Source organism: Melanostigma gelatinosum (genome assembly GCF_949748355.1).
Source record: "Melanostigma gelatinosum genome assembly, chromosome: 1".
NCBI lineage: Eukaryota > Metazoa > Chordata > Actinopteri > Perciformes > Zoarcidae > Melanostigma > Melanostigma gelatinosum.
Genome location: NC_136634.1, coordinates 17,818,331 through 17,830,575, shown reverse-complemented (window position 1 = coordinate 17,830,575; position 12,245 = coordinate 17,818,331). Strand labels below are relative to the sequence as shown.

At 43.4% G+C, this 12,245-nt stretch overlaps 2 protein-coding genes across 2 annotated transcripts; both read right to left on the bottom strand.

Annotated features, from left to right (window-relative positions):
* Window positions 1-3,038: 3,038 nt before the first annotated feature.
* Window positions 3,039-7,189, bottom strand: LOC306785019 (solute carrier family 15 member 5-like; the record flags this gene model as incomplete). Its single annotated transcript, XM_079279243.1, is given in 12 exon segments — window positions 3,039-3,207; window positions 3,318-3,426; window positions 3,552-3,683; window positions 3,894-4,082; window positions 4,230-4,416; window positions 4,517-4,737; window positions 4,843-5,012; window positions 5,670-5,892; window positions 6,221-6,599; window positions 6,602-6,640; window positions 6,642-6,715; window positions 7,180-7,189. Coding segments are annotated over 12 exon segments (1,875 nt in total). The 3' UTR covers window positions 3,039-3,065.
* A 1,358-nt stretch (window positions 7,190-8,547) lies between these two features.
* On the bottom strand, window positions 8,548-9,072 carry LOC306778891 (protein C19orf12 homolog; the record flags this gene model as incomplete). The annotated part of the gene is made up of 2 exons (XM_079270619.1): window positions 8,548-8,813; window positions 8,913-9,072. The coding sequence occupies 2 exons, from the start codon at window positions 9,070-9,072 to the stop codon at window positions 8,548-8,550; spliced, it is 426 nt and encodes a 141-aa protein (XP_079126745.1).
* Between the last annotated feature and the right edge of the window lie 3,173 nt (window positions 9,073-12,245).

Here is a 12,245-nt window from a genome sequence, read left to right as displayed (position 1 = left end):
TCAATATAATCATCAAAACTATTTCAAACTGTACAGTTGGCGCTCATTCAGTGAATAACTTTTTGAATTGAAATCAGTGGCGTTGAACCGCGGTTAATCATGTGTAACTTCAGAGGTGACTCGTGCTGAAAGCTTTTATCACAAACGGAAACTTTACTGCAACCAGAACAGCTAAAGGGGATTGTTTCCTGTGTGGGTTTTCATGTGGACCTTCAGATCTCTGTTGCACACAAATCTATTACAGCAAACTGAGCAGCTGAAAGGTTTTTCTCCTGTGTGGGTTCTCATGTGGCTCTGTAAAGTTGAACGCTGGTTAAAAGATTTCTTACAGACTGAGCAGCTGAAAGGTTTTTCTCCTGTGTGGGTTCTCATGTGTATCTGTAATTGTGAACGATCGTTAAAAGATTTCTTACAGACTGAGCAGCTGAAAGGTTTTTCTCCTGTGTGGGTTCTCATGTGTATCTGTAAATGTGAACGCTGGTTAAAAGATTTCTTACAGACTGAGCAGCTGAAAGGTTTTTCTCCTGTGTGGGTTCTCATGTGTATCTGTAAATGTGAACAATTGTTAAATGATTTCTTACAGACTGAGCAGCTGAAAGGTTTTTCTCCTGTGTGGGTTATCATGTGGCTCTGTAAATGTGAACGCTGGTTAAAAGATTTCTTACAGACTGAGCAGCTGAAAGGTTTTTCTCCTGTGTGGGTTCTCATGTGTATCTTCAGATTGTGTCTCTTGCCAAATGTTTTCTCACACTCAGAGCATCTAAAACGTTTCTCACCAGCGCTACATCTTGAATCACTGACACGGACTTCATCAGGTCTCACATAGTTTAAACCTGACTGAGGTTCTCTGGTCTTCTTGCATTCACCACCCTCATCAGTGTCAGAAGAGTCTCCAGTCTTCTCATCAGTATCTGGTTCTGGATATCTATCTGGATCCAAGTTCCTGTCTGGTTCTGGTCCTCCACAGTCCTCTCCATCAGCTTCTGTTTCCATCTGTTCAGTTTGTCTTTGATGAAGCTGTGAGGACTGAGCTTCCTCTTCTTCATCTTCACTCTTCACAGGAGTGAATGAGAACTTGACATCAGCCTCCTCCAGACCTTGAAGCTGCTCTCCTTCCTGACTGGTGCAGAGTTCCTCCTGTTCTTCTTTAATGTGTGAGGGCTCTGGGTCCTCCTGTTCTTCTTTAATGTGTGAGGGCTCTGGGTCCTCCTGTTCTTCTTTAATGTGTGAGGGCTCTGGGTCCTCCTGTTCTTCTTTAATGTGTGAGGGCTCTGGGTCCTCCTGTTCTTCTTTAATGTGTGAGGGCTCTGGGTCCTCCTGGTCCAGACTGGAGCGCCACTCCTGCTGCTCAGAGGGAACCTCTTCTTTAACCACCAACAGCTGCTGGACGTCTGCAGGAAAAAAGTAAACACACACAGAGGCGTTACAAAGACATTTTAGAATTGAGCAAATAGTCTCCTGGACATACACTTCCAGAGTATCAACAGAACCAGATAATACAAGAATGTAATCAACTTATGTGACCATGAACATATGAACCATTTTAAGCTGCCAAATCCATGTGGTGTTATCAAAGAGAACACACTTGTACTTTAAGTTGAAATATTTCCTGTCATCTAGAACCTGAGAGAACAAATCAGCATACCTGCAAACTCATAAGAGGTGAAAGCGAGCGAGTGCCTCACCCGGAGATTCAAACCTTTGCTCTGTGACACACGCAACACTAAATGAGCACACACACACAATACTGGTATGTTCAAAATTTCTCAAACAAAAGGTAAAGGAAAAAGCCCCCCTCCTTGTTCCAGAGGAGAAGAGGCAGATCCCCCCCCCCCCCCCCCCCGATTTTTTAATGCACACCTTTAGAGGTTTTTTATCTTTCTGATGTCGATCATGTTTTATATGGCATTGTCTGGTGTTATGTATCCTTTGTAATATGTTTGTGTCTGCTGTGTACTGTGTTGTTGTGGACTGTGGACTCTGTATGAGTTTTTGGGTGGCAAGAGTCTCCCCACTGGGGATTAATAAAGTGTTCTAATCTAGACGACTCACGTGGATGATATATTTTGATTCAAAACGGCTTATTTCGCCGAAAAGCGACACGTTTGCAGGTATTAAATCAGAAGAAGAAAACGACGAATTGCAACCGAGTCTCACTCCAAACTACATTAGAAGTTATCAGCCGGAGCATGAACAGTGTTTGAGAACTGAGAGAAGAAATAAAGTGAACCCACGTGCTCTTTGTATCCGGACTTCCGGGTTGAAAACAGCGTCCAGAAGTTCCCGTTGTCGCTTATTCTCCTCTTTTGAACGAGAGAGTTCCTCCTCGTACTCTGCTATCGTTCTTTCAAACAGACGAAATATCTCTTCATCAGCCGCAGTTAGTCGCTGGTTGAGTAAAGATCTCAGCATTTCTAGTTTAGACATTTTCACTAAAACACAGAAAGTTTTCCTCCAGACGAACTCCGTTAAAAACACCGTCTACTCTCATTAAGCTCTGACTAGCGCTGTGTTGGTCACTTCCGTTCCCGTCCGTCTGTTTCCAGGTAGCATGCTAAGCTAACTTCAATAGCTTTATAGGCTGCCAGGAGATGAGTCCTCTTCTTCTTCCTCTCCTCTTTCTTATTCTTCTTCCGTCTCCTTCTTCCAGTTGAATGGCGGACTACAAACCAATGTTTAAGGCGCCACCTACTGGACTGGAGTGTGTAACATCATGACTTGACAGTTATCATTTAAACACAATGTTATTTATAAATAAAACGGTCCACAGTTACAGTACATGTTCAATTACATGCATACATTCTGTAATTACATTATGATTGTAAAAACATAATTATGTTAATTCCAAATCCTATATATACATACCGTATATATATATATATACATCCCGTATATATATATATATATATATATATATATATATATATATATATATATATATACATCCCGTATATATATATATATATATATATATATATATAGTACACAATTTCTCAAGTCATAGACTTTAACATAATAACATGCAGCGCCAGTGCCACTAACAGCAGATATAATAATGAAGGCGGTCATAAAATGGATTCAACAGAGTGGTTTGTGTAGGAGCAATCCACAGTGTCGTAGAAGCGCAGACAGGCCTTGTAATGCAGCAGCTTCTCAGTCAGTGGGCTGATGGTCAGTGCCTTGCCCTGCACAGTCAGGTCTTTGTACCTGGTCAGCATCAGTGAGATGAGAATGACAGTGTTTGTTATGCAGAATTAATAAACTAATTCAACTTGTATTCCACATGTTTTTATATATTATATGATCTGTAGGCTTACCTGTTAGACACGCTCCAAAACACGAAGGTATTTACAGCCATCAGTGTGGCCAGGAGGAAGAAGAACCTCTCCAGATTCCCATCATGCAGTATGTTTGGGTAGAAGTTACCTGTAAACGAGTGTCAACGTGGTCCTATCAGCATCAGCAGCATAGTTTTTTTCAATGAAATTCCCGTGTCAATGTAATTTGTTATTGGTAGAGACCAGGCAATGCAGTATTTGTACTCATTTTACCTCCAGAAAGAAAGAACACCAGCTGAATGATGAAGGCTCCCAGAAAGCAGCCTCCTCCGTAGGACAGGGTGAGGAAGTGCAGGGAGATCCCTCTGATGTGGCTCGGGGTCAGCTGGAAAGATATGAGGGAACCTGCCAGAGAGGAAGTGACAGCATAAGCGTTCGATCATCTTTCCTGCTCTTTATTTGTGACATACAGGGCAGCATTTCTGACCGGGGGAAAGTCAAATGCCTTCTTGTGCCAGTTTGTGCTAATTTGATAAATCAGAAGTTTCTGGGCAAGGTGCACCATGTAAGGCCTGCATCAAGTGAAATTATGGAGACCTTGAGTCTGTCACACACATGCAGGAGTGACGAGAGCCTCTGCGAGACCAAGCAGGATGTACTGAGGAGCCAGCTGGAAACATGGCATGGACGACACTTGCAGAACTTTTCCAGACAGGGTCTGCTCCACCAGAGGGTATGCCTTCCTCTGCAGCTCAGACAAACCTGCCACCAGGACCGACAGGGTGGCACACGCATGGCCCAGAGCTAGAAGGGGAGGATGGACAGGGAGGGGTGATGAGAGAGGGGGCTGCAGAATAATTACAGGAGGAAAGAGGGAGGGTGAAAGAGGCAGAAGAGCAAGAGAGACATTAGAATTATGTGTCATGCGTGTGTGCACGTGGAGATATTCACTGATGACTTTTACAGGGGCCAGAGGAGTTTTTTCCTTGGAGAGGTAGCAAGTGGTCACACATTCGATCAGTGGCGCTAAGAGCAGCAGAGGTAGGATACTGATCACATTCATGGCGCCGATGGGCAACAGGAGGTTGGTGAGGTGAAGGTTTGAGTTCATCGTCTGTATGTAGTAACCCGAGGGAATCTGTAGAAAACATTCTTAGCCTCCCTTCATGTGATAAAACATGGACATGATCCTTTTTCATGCTTCATAATAAAGACCCATACTATTCCCAGTGACCTGCCTGTGTGATGCAAGCTCTGTAAAGCAGCTGAAGGCCATAAAGAGGGAAGAGCTTGGCCAGGACTTTGACGTTTTCGACATGCGTTTCGCTGTAACGCCCGCCATTGTTCTCTTTGGCTCGGTCCAGCCAAGATCCCACATCTCCACTCAGGTGACGATAGTGGAGGCAGCACATCTTGAGAGAGTTCAAGAACACTCCCAGTGTGGTCAACAGTGATCCACCTGCGGTGTGAAAGACACACAAAGGAACAGAATGAAGTGTGTGTGGCACTGCATGTAGTGTGCCTGTATACCAGTTTGTATGTCTCTCTTTTTGATGTACGTTACCTTTATTTGGTTTATAGGTGAGTTTGTTCCGCATCATGTGTATGGCGATTAGAGCCAGCAGCACAGAGGTGAAGGGGATAAGGAAGCCCAGATTTTTGCCCACAGACTGCTGGATGTAAGCGATACCCAGAAACACCACAGTGGAATTCAGGTTGACCAGCCAGTAGAACCTAAACATAAATAAAACAAATGTCACACTCACTTCCCTCATGAACATACTGTTTGCAGATGTCACCAAATAACACATGAGTAGATGGAAACATTATTTCCATCTACTCATAAGTAGACACATTATGTTTTAGCCATGCTAGTGGCGAAGGGATGGTCACGATAGTATGAATTGCCGTGAAAGAATCCAGGCATTCATGATCCCCAGAAGAGGAACCCCACTGACTTTGCTGATTCTTTGACTTTACCTCTACAGTGCCACCATGATGTTGCATTTTTGTTTTTTAGTGATAGATCTGTTGAGTGGGTTCTCAAGAAATTTGGTACAAACATTCATGTTCCCCTAATGATGAATTGCATGATCCATGGACTTTTTGTCTCGCACCATCATAAGGTCATTTTAATGTCAAAATGACTGTGACATTACCTCCACAATCACCAAAGCGCCACATGGGGCATTAGAGTTGTTGCTTGCTCTCCATAATCAACCAAGAACTTGCAAGGTGTGCTTGTTCCTTGTGTCCATGCAGAATAAGTGAACTGTAAAGAACCTCATGTGATGATGAAACAGGTCATAGTGACCATATCAATGGATTATTTGGAGTCTGATCATTGACTAACCAAGTGAATGCTTGTATTCAGCAGGCAACACCACTCACCAGTTGAAGAAGGACAGGAGCTGGTGCTGATTGTAGCACTGCAGGCTGTAGGCTCCCATGGGACAGAGGATGGCCCGGATGCCGCCGATGCCCAGTGCAGCAGCCAGGAGGCCGGTGTAGAACAAGACTTGCTGCTCCCGATGTTCCAGCTGGTGCGTCATGTGATGAGTGTCAATGTAGAAATCTTCAAACGGGAATGCCACCACGGGCAGCATGGCTGTGCCTAGAAAGCACAAGTGACAGGTGAAGGTCATGGTATGTGGTTGCAACTAGATTTCAAGCAGGAGTGTGAATTCACAGAAGCAGATCCATGACGAAGCACCTTAATAGAATTACTAACGCTCGTGAAATGAGCTCACACTAAAGGTTGAGATGTGTCACATATTTGTGCAACTGTCTGGCTCATGTCACAGATAATATTTTGTCTTTTAAACTGTCAGAGTTGAGCCTCATTACATAATAGATCTAATCATATAACAGAAATAAACTATAGTTTTAGCACAAATGTAATCACACCAGACAACATGAATGAACTAATAACTGTGTCTTACCGAAGAAATGAAGGAAAGCACACAAGTAGAGCACCTTGCTCCTTCCCAGGCAGGTCTCTGCAAACCACCCAACCAGAACAGGGGTCAGGGTGCTGGCTCCTATGAAGCACAGGTTGACTGTCGCAGCCAGGTAGTTATCATAGCCCAGCTTCACGGTGCAGAAGAGAATCGTGTTGCATACAATGCCAAAGAAAGTGAATCTCTCGCACAGCTCCACAAGCAGTACACAGATGATAACTTGGAGCTTCTTGCGGGACTTCCTTCGTGGTCCAGAGTCTGGAAGAGGAGTCTGAGAGAGTCGACGCAGTCGGCCTCTGCGCTCTGGCAGTCTCTGAGGGTCTCCTGTCACCATACCACCTGGCCAGTGAGCTGGCTGCTGGGCTGCTCGGTTGGCTGGATACAGTCAGTAAAGGACCATGTAGAGCTCTGAATGAGAACCCTTCGAGGAGAGGACCAGCAGAGGCCAGAGCTGGAATCCCTCACCCTGGTGTGACTCTGGAGAGACGTTGGATCAGACACACCTACCTCCATTCTGCACGTGCTGGCTGCTGATTATCCTTCTGTGTCATGATCTTACTCAGAACTGTGGCACGTTATAGAAAATTGTATCCAGGAGTAGTGATGGATGGGAGCGATATGGAGAGCACCCTAGAAATATTACTATGATTACTGACAAGATACAGACATGTGGTTGTTCTTTTTTCATTCACGACTTATTCAGAGCAGTGGTGGAGAGTAACTAAGTACCCAAGTACTGAACTTCAGTACAAATATTCAGGTACTATTATGCTACTTTTTTACTTCTGCTCCATTATATTTCAGAGGTAAATATTTTAGGTACATTTTTACTTCACTTAATTTATTTGATAACTTTAGTTACTAGTAACTTTGCAGATTCAGATTATTAATACAAATGTAAACAATTAAATCATGAGGCATAGTTAAAATTCACCCCTCACCCCAATGCATCGATAATCCTAACTCATTAACATAAAATACATACTTATACATAATATCTGAAATAGACGTAATGCATAATCCGTACTTTTACTTTTGATACGTCTGTAGACTTAAACTTCTTCGACCACTGATAGTTACTATAGCTGCTGCTGGTAAACTTTAATCAAACTAAATAATTGTTTTCAATGAACAAAGTTGCAGGTTAAATGATTATCAACTCAGAGACACTGCACGATGTTGTCTATGTAGTAGGTATTAGCATTAAGAGACAATAAACACGACAACAAATACATTTTGTGCTGCAAGTAATTACAAACACTCACAAAATGCCACGTCTTTGTGAAAGCAGCCCTTCAGTGTGCACGCTCAAATTAGAACACCAGCTGGTAAACTGATAATGTTGAGTGGGAGTGAGACAGAGTGCACCGGCAGGTCAGCTTAAACTGGATCAGAGCTGCTAGTCAAAGAGTAACTGCCTGTTGAGTGAACTCATTGTCTGAAGCACAACAAAAAAAGCACAGCTCAGTCAAGGACTGAACAGAATAACACTGGAATACAACAGTACCTGATCTGGGGATAAAAATATGATATTTTCACTCAGAAACTATCACCAAAATAAGATCAAATAAATCATTTTAGCAAATCTGAATAATATAGTACAACCTCTATATCAATAAAGCTTTTTATTTGATCTCAGAGATACCAGGACACCTGGATTCAAAACTAATTAAAATCTTCTGCAGGACTGCTGTTTTGTGTCCGTCTGTGTTCCTCACTTTCAGTGGTACATTTTTTAAAACATCACATGATACTATAACATATTTTCCCATTACAGTGTCCCCGGCCCCCTCTACAAAACCAACACTAACTAGAAAATAAAAACTCAATTAGTCTACCGGATCAAGCTAAAGACAGTACCTAATCTGAGCGTGGACTCAATGAGCGATGCTCTCATATTGAAAGAACACGCTCTTGGATAAAGATAGGATGAAAGCTCCATCGTTCCTCCCCTGTGTGATGTTTCATGTGGTGTGTCAAATGTAATTCATACATTTTGTATAAAACCGTTATCACAAACAGAACCACTATGTCTCTTATATGATTAACAGTGCCATTGAGGAATAAATAATTCCTACATCTGATGAGTGTACTTCCCATAATAAATGAATCCAGGTATACAGCTGTTTTTACAATAACCGTATAACCTGAAACCAAGACCGTGATGGCGTCTGTGCAAATTTACAACATGTGATTTCAGATTTGACAAAGAGTCTCTTCAGCATCATAAAAACAGTTCACATTATTTTCAAAAGACCTTCTGAGCATGTGCACCCCTGAGTCAGGGTATCCCAGTTCTTCCACAGACCCTAATCCACGTAGTGCACGTGCGCCTGGAGCTCCTTGGAGATGTACCCGAGAAGGGTCGCCGTCAGCTGCTGCTTCAGGGTGGCGTTGCCCATCACTAGAGCAGTTAGCTGAGCCAAATCTGTCCACTGAATGTCTCCCAGCACGGCCAGAAGACTACCATAAAGCTTGTGCTGCTGCTGAGGACTGAGCTCCATTATGATCTGAGGCAGCGGTTTGAACTGTCCACTGGTCAGCCAGCAGCCCAGAAGGCCTCCGACAGCACCGCCTACAGGGTAAGAGGGTTTCAAACATGTGGAATTATGATTGCACACACAAACACACACACGAGTGGGAGAAACTGTTGCATGCATTTATTCCCACTCACCGACTGCGATACCAAGAGGTCCCCCGACTAACCCTCCAGCGAAGGCCAGACCGCCCGCTGCTGGTGCTCCCTTCCCTGAGCCTTTCACTGTGGTCTGGATTTGCTGATTGGCAGATAACTCACAACACAGCTTCATGACATCATCAAGTCGATGGCACATACTGTGGATCAGATTTATACATTTCAGGAGACATGACAGAAATTATAACTGACAGACACTCAGCAATCAATAAGCATAGAATAAGGATGCAGGGAAATACTGTCAGTTTGTTCAAATACAATGTTAACTCAGCTATTAGCAAATCAACAATGTACAACATACTATAATATCCCATCAGACACTGACACACATTGTCCTGCATATATTGAATAGTGTGACACAGTGATTTTCTTATCGCAGTAACCACAGTAAACATTAACTGCTCGTGCCTTTTAAAAACTGTACCCTGTACGTATTTATGTTTAGGTTTCACACGCCAATACAGGTGAAAGGTCTTCTTGTGTTACATAAGTGTCACAATCAGGCTTTGCCGTGTGTGTTTTGCTGTAGCTCCTCACTCCCTTCACCTGTCCCTAATCAGTTCATTCAGTGCACCTGCCAGTCACACTCTCCTCATCAGCTCATGATTCTCACCTGCTCACTCTGCCTCCTTCACTACTTAAACCCCTGTCTCTCACTCACCCACTGCCAGATCATTGTTTTGTTTCCTACCCTCATCCGGTTTCCCAGTCTGTCGGCCCTGCCGGATTTCCCCCCTCGTCTTTGTTCGTGAGCTATTAAAGACCTTTTTCCCCTACTCTGACTGTCTGCGCTTGAGTCCTCATCATGCCTTGTGACAATATGTGTATTACTGTTTATTGTGCAGAAGAAAAAAAACTCATCTACAGATAGTTATGATTAGTCATTGATGATTATTCAATATCCGTCTTGAAGCGGTGGAGGCGGTGCCGAGTAAACTCGGGGGTATTCCGGATCGGGCCAAGATATGGTGAAAGTGGTGGTGAGCCCGAGACCGCAACAGGGAATCTTGCGGGGGAGTTCGGCTGGCTGAACTTGATCTTAAGTAGTCGCGGATGGGTTCGTACGGACTTGAGTACGAGTCTGGTCGGAAATGGTAGATGGGTTGAGGTGGACCATATTGGTTGGTCTTGCGGCATTTGAGGTGATAGACGACTGTGTCGGAGGATGGATGTGCAACATAGTAGCTGGCTACGTAATTAAATACTCTTATGTGCCGGTGGGTGGCAGTAGGTAGCACAATAATGACTGTGGTGATTAAGACAGTAGAATTAAGTGATGCACCGAGAGGTTGCGGTGACAACATGTTTGTCTGGATTCAGGACAGCAAATTTTCCCGCTGCTCTTGGACGGACGCATGGTTGAGTATGTTATAAAAATATAAATGCTTTATTGGTACAAAACTATGTGGAGTAACCAGTGACAGCTGGTTTAGCAGGCAGGAGGAGTTCACAGACCATGTGATAAGATAGGCATCACAAACAATTTAAAGCCAAATAAACAAAACACCAAGGCAGCGTCCCACGAACTAGAAAAGAAATGAAAACAAAAACATAAGTAATCACAAATAACTGCTAATAACCAGAAAACAAACCCAAAAGCTTATACTTCCACACACACCTGTTCAGCAACCCAGCGACCCCCACTTGGATTCCCCCCAGCTACCATTCGGTGCACTGCTCAGGAAGCTCTAAAATAACACAAATACTACACCATTACATATTCCTTAATTGTACAGAATTTCACCAGCACATGAAATACATAAAATTATATATTCCTGAAACAGCCATCCCCCAAACACACGCTGTCCCCTCCGTAACTGACGCCTCTCAGACACTGCGCTACTGACGCAACTTATGCGGCCTCACGCTACGTCTCCGCTTGTTGTGGGAGAGAAAGTAGTTGGACTCGCACCCCCGCGTGTTGCGGCGGAGACAGAGAGCAGTAGTGATGTTACGAGATGTGCCGACGCTTCGAAGCGTGTGTCGAGTAATGGAGGGGGCGTTTCCTTGAAGCGCGTATCGAGGCTTGCTTCATGTAGGGGAGGAGCCAAAAATGATGACGTCCGAAGCCTCGCTGCCCGGCTGTACCACGTGACTGCTTCGGGAAGTGGTTCAGGGTTTGCCGGGAGGTTCGACAGCAATATAAACCACTCAGGCTCCATTCAAAATGTGGGTTGTTGGTGGAGAGTTGCGGTCAGTTGAGAGTTTGGATAGTTTGGAGAGAGAGAGATAGTTTGGATAGCGTTTATATAGTTTGGAGAGTTTAGAGAGAGAGAGATAGTTTGGAGAGTTAGGAGAGTGAGGAGAGAAGGATAGGTGATGGAGCCAGCTAGGAAGAGGAGGATTTCCCCTGTGTGGGAACACTTTGATTTGATAACTCCTAATAAGGTAAGCTAAATCTAACTCTATTTCAGACACATTAGGTTTGCTTATCAAGAACTGTATTTTTCACAGTTTCTTCTTTTATTCAAAGGTGAGGTGTTTATTGTGCTCCAAGGAGCTGGGGTACAATAACAACACCTCATCCATGCTAAGGCATTACCGTGCCTTGCATGAGAATAAGGAGGAAACTGGAGCTTCAGCCAGCCATTGTAAGTCATTACAATATTACAAATGCACCATCACAATTTTTCCCTGTTCACTTTTGTGTATTGTGCAAATTAAGACAGGTAACAGACACTGTATTTATTCTCTTTTAACCAGCCACCAGAAAACAAGCGCTGGATGAAGCCCTCGTCTCCATGATCGTGAAGGACACACAGCCCTTCAGTATTGTGGATGTTGGATTCAGGGCATTTGTGTTTGCGTTTTTGTGCACGCCAGCATCTTCTGTACCCTGTGAAAGGGTGTTTTCAAAGGCCGGAGAGGTTGTGTCAAAAAAAAAAGGAATCGTTTAAAACCAAAAACTGTTGAGAAACTGTTATTTCTGAATAAAAATGAATAAAATGTGTCCTGTACATCACTGTCCAAGTTCCACAAGCATATTCAGTCCCCTCTTCCTAGTTCCACAAGCACTTTCACTGTCCTCTGCCTGCTTAAGCCCATGCCATTTTCCTAAAGTGACATAATAACATCATTACACAACCTGCCATATCATATGATACTACCATTTTGGGAACATTCACACACAGAATACATTAAAAAAAAATATAAAAATATTTTATTATGCACATATGTGATCATTTATGTACAGAAATTATTTGGTCATACATTTTTGTAATTCAGTCATTCCCAACAGCCATAACAGACACAACAATTCAATGCATCACATTATGTGGTTCAGATACAGCTGCCTGTGATTATACACTTGGC